The 21,334-nt window shown below is 43.8% G+C and overlaps 1 protein-coding gene across 5 annotated transcripts in view; it reads right to left on the bottom strand.

Moving 5' to 3' along the window:
- TSC2 (TSC complex subunit 2) overlaps positions 1-21,334 on the bottom strand; it is a 3,048,576-nt gene that overhangs the window by 2,317,440 nt on the left and 709,802 nt on the right. For all 5 annotated transcript variants that reach the window (XM_044089186.1, XM_044089187.1, XM_044089190.1 and 2 more), the window contains exon 14: positions 6,465-6,546. In XM_044089186.1, the coding sequence (XP_043945121.1) occupies positions 6,465-6,546 (82 nt within the window). The remainder of the gene's footprint in view (positions 1-6,464; positions 6,547-21,334) is intronic.

Here is a 21,334-nt window from a genome sequence, read left to right as displayed (position 1 = left end):
CCAGAGATCCTCCGCCTCAGGTTTCCCCATTGGGAATTTCCCCCTCTTCCGAGGATTCTCCTGATGTTTCGGGAGATCCTCCTAGGAAGAGGACTTGTAAGAGGAAGCATGTAGACTCCCGAGTCTGTCACTGGATACTGACTTTGATGAGTCAGAGGGATCCCCTAGATCCTCTCTGAGGATGTCTCCTTCTCAGACATCCTAGAACTTCTGAAACAGAGGGAAACTGGCCCACCAACAATCCCTCTGAGGATGAGTCAGTATACCTAGAGGCGTTTGGATCTCGGCCCTCCACCTCCTGGGTGTCTCCGCCTTCGACCCCTTATGCAGGTTATTGCACGAAGGCGGGCAGCTCCTGACTCTGTAGAGCCAGTCCCTAGGAGGCCTTCTAAATTTATCACTGCCCCTAGTGACAAACAATTCCTTACCAAGGGTGTCCCGCTGATGCCATGGTGGTGGCTGCGCCACCAAAAGGAACTTGCAGATCCTTCCGTGCCCGCCCATCCTCCTAATAAGGACTCTAGGACCATGGATAGGTACGTAAGCGGATGTTTTCCTCAGCGACCTTTGCTATGCTCGCTGAATTACCTATGTCACTTCACCAGACTCCAAAGAGATATCCTGAAGGAGCTGGGAGAAGTAGTTCAGGATCCTACAGCTGCAGGGGCTCAAGAAAAGATTGCTTCGCAGCTAGGAACCCTCAATTCCATTGCTAACTCCTCCATGCGGCTAATATCTTATGCTGCGGATGGAGCGAGTAGAGCCGCAGGCACAGGTGTGGCTCTTAGACGCCAAGCCTGGATGCGGCTATGTGATTTTGCGGATCCCTTTAAGGCATCCTTCACAAATTCTCCCTTTGATGGGTCAGCTTTGTTTGGCCCTCAGGTGAAGGAAACCTTGACCAGGTGTGAGCAGGACGGCAAGACTCTTTCTGCTGTTGGAGTCCGTTTTCCACCCCTTCTAGGCCTTATCCCAAAGGACAGAAGGGTGGGAAGATGTGGTTCCGTAAATCCCAAGGAGTCACGCCGGATTCACGTGGTCAGTTTACCCCTAGAGGCAGAGGGGTAACAACAACAGACGCCACTCTAGAGGCAGAGGGGGTCCGAAGAACCAGGGAAACAGGGAGCCTCTCTCTGATAAGCCCTTTCAGCATCCCTGAGGTGTTGCCCGGCTGTCCCTCCTTGGAGGCAGTCGGGGGAAGATTATCACTGTACCCAGAAGCCTGGCATTCCCTCACTCAAGACAGATGGGTACAGTCGATCATATCCAAGGGTTACATAATTCCTTTCGAGGAAAGTCACTTCCCCTCAAGTTCCCTTCCAGATGTACCACCCGGTCTAAGGGACATTGCAGAGTTAGAAATCACAAAACTACTGCAAAAAAGAGCCATTCAGCCAGTTACAATAGACCATTCAGAGCCCGGAATCTACTCAAGGTTCTTTTTGGTCCCCAAAAAGACGGGAGACTGGAGGCCAATATTGGATCTCAGCAGACTCAACAAGTCTGTCAGGAAGACAAGATTCCGAATGGTCACTCTTCAGTCAATTCTGCCCTTCTTACAGAAGGACAACTGGATGTGCTCAATAGATCTTCAGGATGCGTACTATCACATCAAAATTCACAGACGCTCCAGGAGATTTCTCCACTTTCGGCTGGGGTCCAGTCATTTCCAGTTCAGAGCCCTGCCCTTTGGTCTCACTACAGCCCCCAGAGTGTTCACCAAATGCATGGCAGTGGTCACGGCTCACCTGAGACGTCAAGGATTCCAGGTGTTTCCGTATCTCGACAACTGGCTCCTGTCAGCCACCACCAGGCATCAGCTTATACAAGCCAGGGATTACACAATAGACCTTTGTTCTCATTTAGGCATCTCAATCAACTTCGAAAAGTCATCCTTATCGCCCTGCCAGTCTATTACCTTCATAGGCGCAAACTTAGATACTGTTCGGATGTCAGCTACCCTTACAGAACAAAGAGTTTCAGACATTCAGACTCATGTCAGAATCATTCTGGCCAGCAAGAAAATACAGGCCAGAATGGTTCTGAAGGTGTTAGGTCTCATGGCTGCGGCCATTACACTTCTTCCCCTGGCTCGATTCTACATGCGCCTTCTTCAGTGGATGCTGTTCACACAGTGGTCATACCAACAACTTCCAATGCGTCACCAGATTCTGGTGACAAAAACATGCAAAGAACATCTTGCTTGGTGGATCACATCGTCTCAGGTTCACCAAGGCAGGTGCTTTGTACCTCCGCCCCGATAGCCACTGTCACCACGGATGCCTCCCTGATCGGGTGGGGGGGTCATTATCAGGGCAGGATGGTTCATGGGACGTGGCAACCGTTCGAGTACCATCTGCACATAAATGTCCTGGAGATGAGAGCAGTGCTTTTAACGTTGCAAGCCCTCAACGACTTTCTTCCCGTAGGGACAATTGCAGTCCACACAGACAACATGTCTGTAGTTTGGTATATCAACAAACAGGGCGGAACCAAGTCCTACCCCTTGTGTCGAGAAGCGCTCAGACTTTGGCAATGGGCGATCTCCTCTCATCGGTTTCTGGTAGCAACGCATATCCCTGGGAAAACCAACATTATAGCGGACAGATTGAGCAGAGCTATCCTCATGCCTCACGAGTGGTCTCTCAAGCAATCTATTGCGGAAGAGATTTTTCTGGAATGGGGTCGTCCATGTTGCGGTCTTTTTGCTACTCCCCAAAACAGCAAATGTCCAGACTTCTTCAGCCTCTTCCCTCTATCAGGCCATCCCCCCAGAGATGCTCTGACCCAGGATTGGCCCCAGGGACTTCTTTATGCCTTCCCTCCATTTCCTCTTATCCCTCAGGTGATCCAGAAAGCTACCGTTTTGAGAGCCAAATTGATTCTCATTGCCCCTTACTGGCCTCGACAAGTTTGGTTCCCGTTCCTCCATCATCACCTTTTGGTGCAGCCGTGGCATCTGGACCCAGTGCCAGATCTACTGATTCACCAATCCGGTCAGCTGCACCGGTCAATCCCTTCTCTCAACCTCACAGCATGGTTGCTCCACTTCCTTCCTTAGCCAGGCTTCCTTTGATCTCTAACCCAGTTAGAGACATCATAGTAGCTTCACTAAAATCCTCTACCAGGAGGATTTACACAAGCAAATGTGAACGTTTCTCTTATTGGGCTAAGGCCCAAAATATTGATTCTTTTACTGCCCCTGTTGAGGCAGTTCTGGACTTGTTAGCAGAGATTTTTCATGGGCTCCTCTTCTTCCACAGTCAGAGTTCAATTGGCTGCTATTTCTAATTTTCATGTCGGGATAGCAGATCATAATATTATGTCCCATAGGCTCTGCAGGGCCTTCTTGAAAGGAATTTTCCTACTAAAGCCTCCAATCAGGAATCCTGCTCCTCAGTGGGATCTAAATTTAGTGCTGACATCCTTGATTCTTCCCCCCTTCGAGCCAGCTGTTTCTTGTTCCCTCAAATATCTTTCTTGGAAAACTTTATTCCTAGTGGCTATTACATCTGCCAGGAGGGTGTCTGAACTTCATGCTCTTTCGGTTCGACCCCCCTATTTGATTTTTCACAAAGACAGAGTATCTTTGAGAACTAATCCATCCTTTTTGCCTAAGGTCGCTTCAAAGAACAATCTGAATCAATCCATTGATCTCCCTGTATTTTTTCCTAACTATTCAGATAGAGCTGAACAAAAGCTACATTACCTTGACGTCCACCGTCAACTTAGATATTATTTGGACAGAACAAAAAAATTTAGAAAATCTGATCAACTTTTTGTTTCATATGCGGATAATAAAAAAGGCCTTCCTGTTTCTAAAGTGACTTTGTCCAGATGGCTTTCTTCGGTCATCACTAAAATTTATACGCTCAGGGGAAAACAGCTGTGCTCAAAACCCAAAGCTCATTCAACTAGGAGTTTAGCTACTTCTACAGCTTTTCAAGCTAGACTTCCTTTGGACACTATTTGTGCAGCGGCCACTTGGGCCACTCCTCACACTTTTGTTTCCCATTACAAATTGGACTTGGCCTCCAGGGACAGAGCCAGTTTTGGCTCTACAGTCCTCAAGAGTTTGTTCCATTGAGCCACCCAGGATAGAGGTGCTAGGACGCTGTCCCATCAAGCAAGAATGAAGGCGAGATTGACAACTTAACATTAAGAAGTTATGTACCTACCATAACGCTCCATGTTAGTTGTCTTCTCGCCTTCTTTCTTGACCTCCCTCCTTCCCCTGGCCTGGACAGACCTTGTATAAGAAACTATTATGCTAAAGACCATTCAGACCTGGTCCTTTTTCCATCTGTAAGTTTCTTCTTCCTTTGGGAAGTATTTTATGCTTGGTGTTATTGCCCTTTGTCAACAAACGAGATCTGGGTACTTACTGCCTTGCATCATGGGATATGGGGCTGCCTCGAGCTGGTAAAAGGAGTTCTCGAGCTAAAGCAAGTGCCGAGTCGGAGCCGAGGATCGGCTCCGAACCCATCAAGCAAGAAAGAAGGCGAGAGAAGACAACTAACATGGAACGTTATGGTAGGTACATAACTTCTTATTTTTATTCTTCTCCCCTCTTCTTTCTTCTTGTGCAGTTTTGAGAAATGTAGACAATGTAATGATTAACAAAAAAGGGAGCTTGGTTAAGGGGGCATGACAGTTCAAAACTTAATGTGCTGCTTTTTTCATTCTTGCATGGGAAAATGACTGATTAAGGACCTTTGTTTTAAAACCGACAGCAAGTAAATGAAAAAAAGAAAATTGAGTACTGTAAGTTTTTTTTTCTAGTGCTTTGTAAATATGTATACTAAGTTGCAGTTCTGCAGTTGCTCTTCATGCCACCGTGGAGACAATCTGATAGAGAAACTGGAGACTGGTGGAAGGGGATTGGCTGAGGGAAAAGTAAAAACAGAGAAATTTACTAGGATATGATATTCCCTGAAAACAATCAGGGCTTTTCCTAGGTGTGACAGCTTTAAACATAACGCAAAACCAGTTAGACTTGAAGCAAATTTCTATCAAGTTTTTTTTAAATGCAATGGGTATACTAACAGGTGCTTTTGGTTTTGCTTGCTCACCCCTCCTCCTTTTTCTTTGTCCAGTTTTGAGAAATGTAGGCACTGCAATGAAAAAAGAATGAGGATGGGAGGAGATTGAAGGGGGAGGGGAGTGGAAGGGCCTAGATGTTTTTCTGTGTAAGAAAAGGCTTCCATCTTACAACCCTACCCCCCCATAGTCCAGACATATGGAGAATACTGGAGATTGTTGTCACATATAGTACACAACCAGTATTTGCCAGAAATTCCTGCAGCTCCTTCAGTGTTGCTGTAGGTCTCTTGGCAGCCTCCCTGACCAGATTTCGTCTGGTCTCTTCATCAATTTTGGAGGGACGTCCAACTTCTTTGTAACGTCACTGTTGTCCAGGGTTGCCAGACTTCAGACGAGCCAGATAGGGACAAAAATAAAAGGTCTTTAATGCAGAACATCGTAGTTCCGCATTAAAGACAAGTACCTCCGTGTTTGGTGATTTTTGATTGGCCCGTGTGTCGGTATACAAGCCAATCAAAAAAAAAAAAATCAAATCGCAAAAAGGAGCTTCTACTGTTTAATGCGGAACTGCAACAGTGCCGCATTAAACAGCAGTAGCTCCGTTTTGCGATTTTGTTTTTTTGACTGGCTGGTATACCGGCATACAGGCCAATTGAAAAAAAAACAACAAAGCAGAGGCTCGTCAGGATTTTAACTGGCAGAGCAGGACTCTGGATTGGGCTGCTGATCCCGGGATAGTCCTGCTTAAATAGAGACGTCTGGCAACCCTGCTGTTGTCCCATATTTTCTCCACTTTTTGATGACTGTCTTCACTGTGTTCCATGGCATATCCAATGCTGTGGAAATTTTTTGTGCCCTTCTCCTGACTGATGCCTTCCAACAATGAGATCCCCCTTTGATGCTTTGTAGGCTCTCTGCGAACCATGGCTTTTGCTGTAGCAGACAACTGAGTAAATGTCAGCAAAATCCTATTAGGACAGCTTAAGTTTATTTGGGGTTAATCAGAGTCTCTGATGGCAGGTGTGTACCCAAGAAGATTGAATGCTGTAATTAAATCAAAAGGTGCTTGAACAAACTATTAGTTTAAGGGTGTGCACAAAGTATTAGTTTAAGAGTGTGTACACTTATGCAACCAGCATATTGTATGGCTTTTAGATTTTTCCCCCAACAGATGTTTGTTTTTCAATTGAATTGTACAGGTTTATAGGTCATATTAAAGGTGGGAAAAGTTATGAAAGGATTTATTGTGGTCTCATTTTTTTTATATCACAAAAACCTGGCATTTTAACAGGGGTGTGTGAACTTTTTATATCCACTGTATATATTATGCATACATACAAAAAGTACTTTTTAATTCTATGAGGCATTTCATTAAAACTGGTGCAGTTAAACAGATTTAAGCACATAAAAGTGAAACAGACCTCATAAAGTTGCCTGTTGATACTCAACACAAAGGAGAGAACCTTCAAGACATCAACACGAATTGTACTTCGACTCTCTGACCTGTAAAAAGAAAGAGCGCTAAATTGCACACTGTACAATTCTACACAAAGCACAGATGCACATAAACCAATATCTTCAGCAATACATCTGTAAAATTCTATCTCGTAGCAAGTCAAAGCATATTACAAGCACTACATCATCTACATCTACAGCCTTACTCCACTGGCAGTCAACTGTATTTACCATGGACTGTCCTCAGCTGCTTAGCAGCACTTTCACTAAGACGCATAAAAAGTGGGATGTGCTACTCTACTCTTGGTTATGGTTTCCCTTTCTGCAGTAGCATACATAAAACAGAATCTAAGGCTAAAAATAAAAACGTATTTATATCAGAAAAACTGGAGGAAAAAAAGAAGGGTCCATCAGGAAATCTGCAAAATATATTGCACAGTTTCCTTTTTTTAACACTTTATTGGATGGAAGTGCATTAATATGCTAATATAAAATCAACACAAACTGTAAATTCATAAATGCCACATCTTAACTTAAAAAAATGCTACTATACCATGCAGTCTAATATCACTTGGATAAACTTATCACAGAGAGATCTCAAAAACCTGGTGTCTACTATCCAACTGGAAAGAAAGAACCTTGGCCTATTTTACATGAATAGGATCTTCATAAGGCCACAGTGGTGCAGCAGTTTGCACTGTCGTCTCACAGCAAGAGGTTCTCCCGTTCAATTCTCGGCTGGAGCGCCTTCTGTGTGGAGTCTGCATGTCCTCCCCGCGGTAGAGTGACGCTAAAGATATGCAGGTAGGTGTGAGCGTGAATGACCGTGCCTTTTTTGAAGGTTGGGTTGTCAACGGGCTGGCAACTCGGCACTGTAAAAATCCACTGCCAATCATGAGCAGACCGGAGTTCCACTGTGGCGACTCCTAACCGGGAAAAGCTGAAAGACAATACTTACCTTCATACCTAGTTCTTTTGACCCCTGCAGTTTCACTTATTACCCGTGAAACAACCGAATTGTACTGATCAACCATCACTCTTCCTTTCCCCTAACTTACCTGCCAGAAGTTGCCATTGCTATTGCTAGACTCTTCCACAGGGTGGTGGTTCTTTCCACTGACCTTGCATCTGATATCCACCTATATGCATACTGCTACTCCCCCTCCATCCAGCCATTGTTCAATTTCTCATTCCTAAACCTATACTCAAACAGCACATCTATATCTCACCCCCTTGTCAATAGGCCACATTTGTCTCTTACCTCAGATTCCTTATCCAGGCATCACTCTGTCTTTTTGCAGACTAATGGTGATCATGTGTTTGGTGGGTCGATGAAGAGAAACCATTCAAAGTAAGCTGCGATTTTAGGAGTATGGCAATGGTAGCATTTGTATTCTCTACTAGAACAATACGGTTAATAAGGAGGACATTTGAAGGGTCAGAGGTAAGAATTACGGTGGGAGAGTCTCTCTCGAAGCCACGTTTGAACAGAGGAATCAGAGCAGGAATATCCTCTGGTTTACCTTTACATCGTCGATCCCAATATGGGCGAAATGGTTTCCACAAATACCGAAGTGCGAACATCTCCAACGTCGAATTCCACATAAACGAATGGCAAAACCTCACCCCTTTTTGTCATATGGTAGCACTGGTGTGGAGGTGTGGCACGGCCGGAAATGTCGAAATTCGACATTTTCAACATTGAAAATTTTTTGTGGTTTCGGTTCGCTTAACTGAGTTGATTAAGTGGCCAGTCGATCATGTGTGATAGACTATATAAAAAGGTAAACCATATCCTCTTTGTTAGTTGCTTTATATTTAGAACCATTATCATCAGAAACAAGGGACTCACAAATTCAAGGATGTAAACAGTATGACAAAAAAAGGTTTGCTATATTTGCACTTTATACATCAGGAAAAGGAAATTTCAGTGTTGTGTAACACTGAAAGTTTCAAGTCTTTTCAGGGTATAAAGCAAATGAAGATAAAAAATGGCTATAGTGGTAAACCATGTACCCACACATTAATTTTCTGCAATATCCATACTTATGGGGATATAAAATGAAGTATTTAGGTTTATGGATTAAAAAGGACTCAATTATGGCAGGTAACAATATATGGGAAAGCAAAGCTGAAGTTTGGACTGCAGGTTAGAAATTGCCCTCCCTACCAGGGGATTGATAGATCATAAGCAGAGAGACATGGATGTGGGAGTGTAATGTGAAAGACCAGCTCTGGTCAAGTTTTTAGTAGAGTCTGGAGTAGAAGTTGCTGTTAAAAAGGGAAAATCAGTTGGAGATTTAAAATACTGCAGGTTAACTATAAGAATCATCCAGAATAGGTTAGACAAGTTTGGAAAAACAATTTACAAAGACACAGTGGGAGAACAACTGTAACCCCCCCCCCAGTATAGAATTATTTCCATAGGTATTTTACACCACCAGCAGATAAAGAATTTTACCTGTGGTAGACAGCAAATGCTAAAGGTGTGACAGGAAAGACAGAGGTAACAGAGAATTTGTTTTTGGGGAATGCAATGAGCAGGCAGATTTTAAAAATTCCCCTACAGAGTTATTTTGTCAGAAATGTTGGGGGTGTGAACGATTGTAATGAAGGAAAAAAGTTATGTACTTACCATAACATTCTATGAGAGTTGTTCATCTCGTCTTCATTCTCACTGATGGGCTCGGAGCTGATCCTCGGCTCTGACTCAGCCAAATGCAAACGCTTGAGGTCTTTGACCAGCTCGTGGCATACTCCCTATCCCATGATGCACTGGTGCTTCCCTCAGATCTTGTTTGCAGCCAACTAAACTGATTAGGCAAATACCCAGGTAAGAAATCAAGAATACAGTAGATAAGGACTAAATATCACCAATATTTGTTTTAACTTCCCGGTCTTCAAGAAAAATACATTTTTGGTAGGGGAATTGGTGGGTGGGACACAAGAATGAAAGCAAGATGAACAATTCACATGGAAAGTTACGGTAAGTACACAACTTATAATAAACCAGGTAAAAACCACCACGATGTAAAAACAAAGTCTATTTATTACAAGACTAAGATAACAAGCGCTTTCACGTGTATCCAAAAACACGCTTCATCAGGTTTGACTAAAACTTTCTGTAGCACTCTTATACATATCTCCAAAGCTATCAATTTACATAATTAGCAATCAGAATCAATATAATTAAACAATCAAAACAACGATTGAGAGTTTGGATTAACCCTTATGGCACAAGATAAAAATTCAATGCTTAAAACAAAAAACAACACAGTCTATATTATGTTGACATAAAGAAAAAGGAAAATACAACTATATTGATAGACGATCACCTCATACTTGTATATATAACGTAAAAGTACTAACAATAAATGTGTGAAATAATAAAATGATAAACACTATAAGACCTAATGAATTAAAAACATAAATCTGTTAAAACCATTGGTCCACACTGGTCAATATTCACGTGCCATTAGAACAGGCTTGATGCTAACAGACTGATTGAAGCCCGGCTCGAGATGGGCTTTCAACCTCAAGATCCATCTCAATTCAACCGTTTCTAAATAATTCATTACATCACCTCCTCTATTATTTATACCTATAATTTGTAAAACCCTGAAAGTGAAGCTATGGTCAGAACACATGGCTATATGCTTAGCCAAAGCATTGCATGTATTCATCTTCCTGATGTCATGTATATGATTATACATTCTGTCTCTCAACCTGCGAGACGTCATGCCTACATAAAATGCTGTACATGCTGTGCAGGTAGCCAAATATATGAGATTTATGCTATCACATGTAGCATAGAAACACGGTTTAAAATATAACTAAAGAGAGGGTGGTAAAAGCAACCTTCACCATTTATATATTTACACATATTGCATTTATTGCATGGAAAAGTACCGTGCCTTGATGTATACTTATCTATACTACTAATAATAGAACTAGTTTTGTCAACACATAATAATCTCTTCAAATTTTTACTATTCCTGTATCTGAAGCAAGGCATCATTCCCAATAATTGAGAACACTTATTGTCTGTAAGTAATATGCCCCAATTCTTTCTTATATCAGTGATAAATCTAATGTCACTTGTATATCTCATAGTAAATAATACCCTATTATATCTACGATGGGTAGTGTATAACTAGATCTAGTACCAAACTGCTCTGAAAAATCAAGATGTCCCACATCGCTGGCCGTGATGGCTGAAACTGAACAACCCAAACTACGCAGTGTAGATGTTGTATAACCTCTATCACGAAACAATCCTTCCATGTAGTTTAGTTGTAACTTTCTGTCATGGGGACTCATGCATAGTCTAGAGATTCTTTTAAACTGGCTCTTGACAATGTTCGGAAACACCGAACGTGGGTGCATGCTATTAAAATGTAGTATAGCGTTCCTCCAGCAAAGTTTCCTATAAAGATTATTTGAAAGAGAACCTCCTACGTCTTTAAAAATTGTTATGTCAAGAAAAGTACACAACTTCTTTATGTGAAGTTGTTCCATCTCACCTTCATTCTCACTGCTGGGTTAACGTCCCAAGCACCATCTTTCTTGGGTGGGTCACAGCAGTACATTTCTCAGAACTGTGGAACCAAAGGAGGCTTTGCCCCTGGAGGCCCTATCCAATTTGCAATGAGTGATAAAAGTAGGAGGTCTAGACCATGTGATGCTGCACAAATGGAATCTATTGGTAGCTTAACCAGTAAGGCTGAAGAAGTGGAAACTGCCCTAGTTGAGTGGGCTTTTACTTTATGATTTAATGGCATGTGGACAGAGCTATATGTAAAGTAAATGCAATCTGATAACCATTTTGACGTGGTTTTCACCACAGGAGTACTCTTCTTTGAATCTGAAAAGGAAACAAAGAGCTTTCTGATTTTCTAATGTCCTTAGTCCTGTGTAAATAGAATCAAAGTTGCCTATGGATGTCAAGTTTGTGCAGCATATATTCCATCCTATTTGTACATTTGGGGAAAAAAAACAGGTAATTCTATAGTCTGTTTGAGGTTCATCTCTGAACAAACTCTAGGTAAGAATGACTGATTTGTCCTCAGTGAGACTATCATTGTGAAAAATCAAGTATGAGGGTTTAATGGACAAGGCATATAATTCTGAAACCCTTCGAGCAGAAGTAATAGCTACTCCATGACGAATATTTCACGTCGCAAGATGAGGCTGGTTCAAATGGGGGTAAAATGATTTGAGAAAGAACAAAATTTAGGTTCCATGATGTAGCTGGGGAGCTAACAGGTGGTCTCAAATGGATAGCACTCTTAAGATAGGCTTTAGAAAGTCTGTGGGATATGATAGAAGCCGCCCATGATCACCAATATGAAAATTAGAAATTGCTGCTAAGTGAACCATAATGGTCGCTGCAGCTGCCCTCTTCATTGAAAAGATATATCAAAACCCCTAAAATGAATGCAATTGAAACAAAATACGGATCAACATTATTTTGGGATGCCCATATGGAAAACCTTTTCAATTTACTAAGGTATAACTTTCTGGTAGATGATTTCTGAGAGGATGTTATGATGCCCTGAGGTGCAGGTGAGAGATTCTGGAACCTGGCTATTCTTGCAATTGGAGCTGTCAATCTGAGGGTATGAAGTGCAGGATGAAGTGCCCCTGATGAATGAATCAGAAGATCTGGAACAGGGTCCAGGATCCATAGTTCTTCCAGTAGATGAGGGTGAAGGAAGGGGAACCAAATCTGACAAGGCCAATAAGTAGCTATTAGAATGATGGTCCTTCCCAGAATCTTGGCTTTCTGTAAAAAATTTGGGTATTAGAGGAAACGGGGGGGGGGGCATAAAGGAGACACGGAGAACAATTGTGTACGAGCGCGTCCCTTGGGGCATCCCTTGGAGTGGGGATTAGAGCAAAGTAGTTGCTGCATTTGGTGTTGGTGGCAGTTGCAAAGAGATAGCAGCAAGGCTGACCCCATTTGCGGAATATCCTTTCCGCAACTTCTTGTTTCAGGGACCACTCGTGAGGCAATAAAATTGCTCTGCTCAGTTTGTCTATCACACTGGACCTCCCCGGAATGTGCGTTGCTATCAGAAAGCGCTGGGTGGACGTTGCCCACTGCCATACTTTCACGGCCTCTCTACATAGAGGGTAGGATCTGGTTCCTCCTTGTTTATGTACCAGACCACTGATATGTTGCCCATCTGCATTGCAATAGTCCCTAGAGGAAGCAAGTCTTGAAAGGACAGCAATGCTAGTAGTACCGCTCTTATCTCTAGGACACTGATATGCAGGCGATCCTCATATTTCTCCCATGTGCCTTGGGTTGTCCTTCCCTGAAAATACCCCCCCACACACACACACGCACACACCCTATCAGGGAGGCATCCATGGTCACAGTGGCAACAGGAGTGGGTAGAACAAAGGGATGACTTATTGTTACTTGATGAGAAGTCAGCCACCACTGAAGATCCTTCTTCCATGAATTTGTTACTATAATCGGGTGTGACATTGGAAGTTCTTGAAAGGACCACTGTGTGAAAATGAGCTATTGCAGTACACGCATATGCATTTGACTGAAAGGAATGGCAATGACTGTTGCCACCATTGTACCCAATATTTTGAGCACCATTGAAGCTGGGGCTTTTTGTTTTGAGATGAGGTTCAGGACTTGTTCTTGAAGGGCACAAACTCTTTCTGGTGGAAGGTTTACGGTCATGGAGATGGTGTTGAAATCTGCTCCTATAAAAACAATATGTTTGGATGGCGATAAGGCAGATTTTTCTAAGTTTATGGTGATACCAAATTGGATACAAAGATTTAAGGTCATGTCCCTTGCTTGTATGAGTTTATGCTTGGTGGTGGCTGTGAGGAGCCAGTCTTCTAGATATGGAAACAGCTGGAATCCTAAATGTCTCAAGTGAGTCGTGACTACTGCCATGCATTTAGTGAACACTCTGGGGGCTGTAGTGAGACCAAAGGGCAAAGCTCGAAACTGATGACGGACTTCCAGCCGAAAGCGCAGATGATCCCTGGATGGTCTGGTCATTTTATCTGGTAGCATGCATCCTGGAGATCTATTGAGCACATCCAATTGTCTTTTCCTAGAAAAGGAAGTAGGGACTATAATGTGACCATCCATAACTTTGTTTTTTGACAGATTTCTTCAATCTGCTGAGATTCAAAATTGGTCTCCAGTCCCCATGTTTTCTTTGGAACTAAAAAGAACCTTGATTAAGTTCCAAATCCTCTCTAGTCTGCTGGGACTGATTGGATGACTTTTTCCTAACAACCTTGCAATTTCTATGGTTGCTTGTTCCCTGTGACTGGGTGCAATGTCCGGGATTTTTCTCATGGGGGGGGGTGGGCTGGCAAAGGGAATGGAGTATCCCCTGGATATGACGCTTTGTACCTAGTGGTCTTTTGTTATCTTTAGCCAGGTGTCTGGGTACAAAGATAAGCATCCCCCGGATTCCTCCAGAAATGGACATATGGGCCTCCTTTCAGGAGCACTGATGGGACTTTCCAAAGAACTGATCTCTATCGCCCTGAATCTGTGGGCCCCCTCTGCTGCACGGACAGCATCTTCCATTATTACCACCTCCTCTGCCTCTAGAGGGGGTTTCACCACGTGTGTCAAGGAAAGATCCTTGGGATTTACGGAACCACATCTTCCCACTTTTCCAACCTTTGGGGTAAGATCTGGTAGGGGTGGAAAAATGAACTCCTAAGGCAGACCCCTTCCTGGTCACACCTGCTAAACCGTTCCTTCACTTTCAGTACAGAGGGAGGAACCATCAGAGGTGGTGTTAAAGGATGACTTATAGGGCTCCGCAAAGGAACATAAGCACATCCAGGAGGGTCTCCTAAGAGCAATTCCTGCACCCGCTTGCCCTACTCGTTCCATCAGCTGCGTACGAAACCAGACGCATGAAGAGATTACAAGGGAATTTAGAGTAGCAAGCTGGGAAGTTACCTTATCTGAAACCCCCATAGCTACTGCATCCTGTAGAGCATCTCCCAGCTCCTTAAGGAGATCTGTGTAGTCTAGTAAAATGTGTAAGATAGTTCAGGGATTAAAGAGTAAAAGCCGCTGAACTAAACATGCGCTTTCCGTATCTGTCCATGATCCTAAAATCCCTATTAGGAGGATGAACAGATGTAGAGGTCTCTGACAATTCCTTGGTGGCTGCCGCCATCACCATAGCATCAACGGGTACTCCCTTTGGTAAAGAAAGCCTCATCATGGGACAATGTTATGAATTTATTAAGCCTCCGAGGGACAGGTTCCATGGTATCCAGGGACTCCCGCACCTTTTGAGAAACAAGATTCATCAGTTCATCAAAAGGCGGAGACACCCAAGAGGTGGAGGGTTGAGACCCGAAAGCCTTCAGGAGGGCTGACTCATCAACAGTAGGGTTGATGGGCTTCCTGCCACCCCTCTGTTTCAGTATTTCCAAGATATCACCGAAAGAGAGATCTTCAGAGGGGGACTGCGGGGACCCTTTCTGATTCATCTAGGTCAGTTTCCGATGTGATGGATTCCTGTGGGGAGTCCAGATGCTTCCTCTTGCTAAGCCTCTTCCTGGGAACCTCCTCAGTGGGAGCTTCTGGGGAGGTCTTGGAAGAACAGGGTTCACCCAATGGAGCGTCCTGAGGCTCTGGGTCTTTACACTTTTGAGGGATCAGTGAAGCAGAGGCAGACACAGGCACTTTACGGGATGAGGTTGCTGGTACCGATGATGTGGATGCCCGAGGGGACAACACTCTCCTCATGGGGTCGAAGGCCCCCCCTGGATCTGTAGAAACAGGGAGTCTTCCCCAGCACCGAAGAGGTGGGATTAGAGGCTGAGGTAGGAGCCAAACTCACTCAAGCTCCCAAGAGGCAAAGTCGGAACCGAAAGATCGGTGCGAGTATCCTCTGCAGACCAGACTGGCGAGTGTCGGCTCCCACACTCTTAAGGTTGGTACACAAGAAGTCAGAGTAGTCGGAATGGACAGGCCCAGGAGGGGTGGTGGCTCCGGCAATTCCACAATCATCAGCTCTGAATACTCCAGCTCTGAAACCACGAGTCGAATCGGAGGAGGAACAGAAGTCAAGGGCTGGGACCTAGTCTGTTCAGAAACCTCACTGGTCGGCACTGACAAAATGTTTGCTAGTGCCAGTGTCTGCAAAAGCTTCTACACCACATGATCCACATCCTTATCAGAGAGTCTTGAGGACCGGAAGAGGCCACTGACTGAAGGATTGGAGACTTTGCCACCTCAGCTCCATTGCTTTAGGAGTTTGAATCAGTTTTGAGTTTGAGTTTGACGAACCCTTTTTTGGCTCCGACCCAGAAGACGATATGGAAGATGAAGTCTTAGAGGATTTGAAGGCTTGTCTGGTGATTTGTCCTTATCTAAAGATTCTTGAAGAGAGGACTTCAATAATCCCCTGGCTATTAGTTTACTTCTACTTTCATGAAGAACATGAGCGCTGAAAGAATGAAAGATGGCACATTTCTCCTGTAGGTGAACCTCACCTAAACAATAAACACATTGTGTGACCATCTGTTATTGACATCTTTTGTCTACATTTAGGATACTTTTTAAATCCAGATTTAGCTTTCTCTTGCTGAGACATGCCAGAAAAAAAGTACAGTTGTGTACACCTACCATAAATGTAGATGTTCGAGTGTCTTCACCGTTGCAGTCATAACTGTAGGGTATTCCTGCCGGCAGGCAGCCCGAGGTCGGCCAGAATTCCAAAGTCTGGGTCCGGCGTCGGCTGTACCAGCAAGTACCCTGACGTCAAGATGTAGAGGTATAAAGCTGACAGCCGACGCCATCTTCTCCAGCCTTTCTTGCCCCAGATGTCAGAAGCCCCCAAAATAACCAAAAGGTGTCCAAAAAGAAACACAAATACACCACAAAGGAAGTGGAAGAGAGAACAAGCAAAAATAATAAGAGGGGAATGGTGGGAGGGAAACACCGACTGCAACAGTGAAGACACTCTAACATCTACATTTATGGTAGGTGCACACAACTGTACTATGTTCTTCGTGTTTCACTGTTGCAGTCATAACTGTAGGGTAGAATCCCAAAGCTGTGAATGAGGGAGGAGGTTATGCAGAAGAAGAGGCAGCTAGAAGACCCTGCAAAACAGCAGAGGCAAAGCCTGCCCTAGACTTAGAATACAAAGGGAGATTATAGTGCTTAGAAAAAGTATGCACTGAACTCCAAGTGGCAGCCTCCAAAATGTCCTTGGTAGGAACTCCTCTGAGAAAAGCTGCTGAAGTGGCAGCTGCTCTAGTAGAATGACTTCTAACAATACCTGGAATCTGTTTGCCATAGTGAGAGTAACAAAACCTTATTCCATGAGCAATCCATTTGGAAATAGTTTGTTTAGAAGCAGCCTTACCTAGAGAACTGGAGGCATAAGAGATAAGCAATTGATCAGATTTTCTGAAATCTTTAGTTTTATCCAGGTAAAAACGTAGTTGTCTGTGCATGTCCAATGAATGTAAGATCCTTTCCCCTTTATTTTGAGGATTTGGAAAGAAGGTAGGAAGGTGAATAGTCTGATTTAGAGCCACCTTAGAAATCACCTTAGGCATAAATGTAGGATTGGTCCTCAAGGAAACTCTGTCTTGGTGGAAGATAATATATGGTTCCACAGCCATGAGAGCTTGCAACTCTGAAACCCTTCTGGCAGAAGTCAATGCCAATAAAATAGCTGTCTTCCAGGATAAGAACTTGATATCCGAAGCCGCAGCAGGCTCAAAAGGAGGCAAAGTAAGTTTCTCCAAGACATAATTAAGATCCCAAGCAGGGACAGGAGGAGTTCTGGGAGGTCTTAAATTCTTAGCCCCTCTCAAAAATTGTCTCACCAGCTGGTGAGAAAAGATAGGAGGATCAGTGTTGAAATGAGCCGAGATAGCAGAAGCATGAATTTTGATGGAGGAAAAGGAGAGGCCTTTAAGCAAAAGGTCAGAGAGGTAAAGCAAAATGGAGGAAATATCAGGCAAAAGAGGAATAGAACCTCGATCCTGCATCCAAATACAAAATCTTTTCCATTTAGAAGCATAAGATTTTCTAGTGCTAGGCCGCCTAGCTTCTAAAAGAACATCCAAAACTTGTTTGGGAAGAGAAGAAGGAATCAAAGGCCCTTGTAGAGCCAAGCTGCCAGGCATAGAGTCTTGATTTGAGAGTGTAGCATCTGACCCTGATGCTGGGACAGAAGAGAAGGGATCAGAGGTAGGATCCAAGGAGGTTCCAAGAATAGGTGTTTTAAAGTTGGATACCAAAACTGCCGAGGCCAATTTGGGGCTATCAAAATGATAATCTTGGGATTGTCCTGTTTTATTTTCAGTAACACCCGAGGCAGAAGAGGAAGAGGAGGGAAGGCATATCCCGAAAGATTCCTCCAGCTGAATGACAGGGCATCCACTTTCCAAGCTGTTTTGTGGAAGGACCTGGTGCAAAAGAGGCAACTGATGATTGAGATGGGATGCAAACAGATCTGAGGGCAACCCCAAACTGCAGTAATCCTGCTGAATAAGTTGGTGTCCAGCATCCATTCATGAGGATCCAAAAGATTTCTGCTTAGACTGTCTGCTAAGAGATTCTGTTTTCCTGGAATGAATTGAGCTTGAAGATGCAGATTCAGATTTAGAGCTGTGTCCCATAAATTCATGGCTAGTCTGCAAAGGGGGTAAGAGTGAGAGCCCCCTTGCTTGTTTATGTACCACATGACTGTGGTATTGTCTGTACGAATCAGAAGAGGCCCTGGTTTCAAAAGATTCTGGAAGGCTAGAAGAGCATTTTGGACTGCCAACATTTCCTTCAAGTTGATGTGCCAGAGAAGATGCTTCTTTGTCCAAGAGCCCTGCTGGCAAATGTCTAGAAAATGAGCTCCCCAAGCATAATCCGAAGCGTCCGTGGTTATGATCTGAGAAGGTTGAGGCAGACGAAAGGGGTTCCCTTCGTTTACAGCACAAGCCCTGGACCACCAAAGGAACTCATTTTGGAGGCAGGGAATCAGAGGAATCATTGTGTCCAGACTGTGGTAATGCTGTGACCATACACTCTTTAGGTACCATTGAAGTTTTCTCATATGAAGCCTTGCATTTGGAATCAACAGGATGCAAGAAGCCATGTAGCCCAGTGCCTGCAGGAATTTCCTTGCAGTGAGCTGAGTTAAAGTAGCCAAAGTTTTGAAAATTGAGGCCAGCTGTGTTTGTTTTTCTGGAGTGAGGAAGGCCCTTTGCAAGCTTGTATTTACAAGAGCTCCCAAAAAGATCATTTGTTGAGAGGGGATCAAATGTGACTTTTTTTGTGTTCACTGAAAATCCCAGTAGTAGGAGAAGACATTGAACAAAATGCAGATGTTGAAGTAGAAGGTCTTTGCTGTCCGCCTGAATAAGGCAGTCATCCAGATAGGGGTAAATTTGAATCCCTTGGAGTCTGCAATAAGCTACTACTGGAGCCAGACACTTGGTAAAGACTCTGGGCACAGTAGATAAGCCAAAGGGCAGTACAGAGAATTGAAAGTGCCTCAAACCTGCCTTGAATCTGAGGTATTTTCTGCGTTCCTGCCTGATGGGAATGTGTAAGTAGGCTTCCTTTAAATCCAATGTCATCATCCAAGCATCCTGGGAGAGCATTGGAAGAAGTTGTTGTAGAGTAAGCATCTTGAATTTTGGAATTTCCAGAAAGGTGTTTAATACTGAAAGGTCCAGAATAGGTCTCCATGAGTTTTGTTTTCTTGGGACCAGAAATAGTCTTGAGTAAAAACCTTTTCCCATCTCTGAAAGTGGAACAGGTTCTATGGCTCTCATGGCCAATAAAGCGTCCACTTTATTTAAGGCCTCTGACCATTGATGTTTTGGCAGATCTGCCCAACCGATAGACCTTGGCAGAGTATGAAAGTGGAATTTGTAACCTCTTAAAATCACGTCCAAAACCCATTTGTCTTGGGTAATATGAGTCCAATTTTGGTAGAAAAGGGAAAGTTTTCCTCCGAGAGGGGCTTCCAGGCAAAGAGGACCTGTAGCCCAACAGAGAGAGTCATTGGGTCCGCTTCCTTTGTGATTGAGATCTGTCTTCTCCCCTTCTAGGTGAAGAAGCAGTCCATTGTCTGGACCTGTAAGAGGCCTGAGCCCGACCTCTGGAGCGTCTATATCTTACCCTTTGAGGCCTGTCAGACGTGGGAAAGGACCAATTTTTGGAGGGCCAATTTCTAGAAAATCTAGGAGGCTGAACTTGTAAGAAATCTTTAACAGTCTGCATAGATTTCACTTTATCCTCCATCTTTTTAATAACCTCCTCGGCTTTAGATCCAAACAAAACATCATGCTGAACAGGGGCATCTAACAATTTAGCCTCAACTTGCTCAGGTAAATTCTGCTCTCGAAGCCAAGCATGTCTCCTGATAACAGTACCAGAGGCTGCGGCCCTACAAGAAGCCTCCAAGGCATCAAAACCACAATGTAAACTATGTTTGCTAACTTGTTCAGTTGCATGCAATACATCCTGTAATTCCTTGTCCTCTGCACATGCAGGTAAGGTTGAAAGTTTTTATTTTAAAACAGACAAAAGAAATTGCTGATACTTGAACATATGAAACTGGCAATTCAAAGCTCTAATAGAAAGAGTAGCAGAAGTATACACCTTTTTGCCCCATCTGTCCAAGGCACGAGAATCCTTTTCAGAGGGAATAGGATTTTTAGATGAAGCGGCCTTAGCAGCCTTGGAGTCCTGAAAAATAGTTTCAGGATCTGCAGAGGGGTTCTTGATCAGAAATTGATGGGAATCAGGTACTCTGTAAAATCTATCCGGCTTAGAAGGAGCAGGCGGAAAGGAATCAGGATTCAGGTTAGCTTCAGAGAAAGCATCATCCACAATATCAAGAACAGGAGGAATAGCCAAAGGTCTGTGTTGTGGGAGAAGGCGAAATTCTCTAAGTCTCTTCTTGGAAGCGGAATAATCCTGACCTTCCCAAAGAAAATGCTCTCTCATCTCATGCAAGGTTTCCCCAAAAGAAAAATCTTCAGGGGGAGAAGCAGAGGGAATAGAGTTCTCTGCATCAGAATCCTCATAAGGAGGAAAAGAATAATCCTGGTCAGAGGAAGAGACTGAGGACACAGAAGCCCGATCAGAGGATTCATAAGGAATATCCAGTCTAGGCCTTTTTTCAGGAGGAGGGTGAGAACCCCTAATCATAGTAAGCAAATCTTCAGCCATCCTTAATTGTTTCTGGGTCTTGGGAGCCGAGTCCGTAGAAGCTTGAGAAGAAACCCTTGGCTTAACTGGAGTCTTTGACTTTGCCTTTGTCTTTGTAGTAATAGTGATATGAGAAGGCCTGAAAACCCCTTCAGAAGCTGGTACCTGCACAGCGGTTCCGGACCCATCTGAAGGAGCGACGTCTGAAGGTCCTGCAGCAAATAAAATACTGGGCCTAGTTGGCTCCCCATGGGAGTACGTGTTGGCCATCGGTTCCGAAGTGGCTGACGACAGGGGATGCAAAAGCGCCTCACTGACGACAGCCGAACCCGAAGCTGGCTCCGGCTGCAAAGTACCCTGTTTGGACCTCGGAGGCCTATCCTTGTCCTTGCGTTTTTTGTGAATTCCGGTTGTCGGTAAAGTATCTGACGACATCCTATAATTGAACTGTCTACCGAAATAATTCAAGGCCCAATCGTACCTACGCTTAATAATACGAGAATTAAACCTGGCACAAAACCGACAGCAAGAAACGTCGTGGTCAGGGCCTAAGCAAGGAAGACAGTAAGAGTGGAAATCTTTATGAGGTATTTGTTTTCCACACGATATACAATTATTAACTTTTTCTGAAATCGGTGGAGCAAG

Source organism: Protopterus annectens, chromosome 12.part0, assembly GCF_019279795.1.
Source record: "Protopterus annectens isolate FY-2018-M chromosome 12.part0, PAN1.0, whole genome shotgun sequence".
Lineage (NCBI taxonomy): Eukaryota > Metazoa > Chordata > Ceratodontiformes > Protopteridae > Protopterus > Protopterus annectens.
This window is presented reverse-complemented; position numbering and strand designations above follow the sequence as displayed.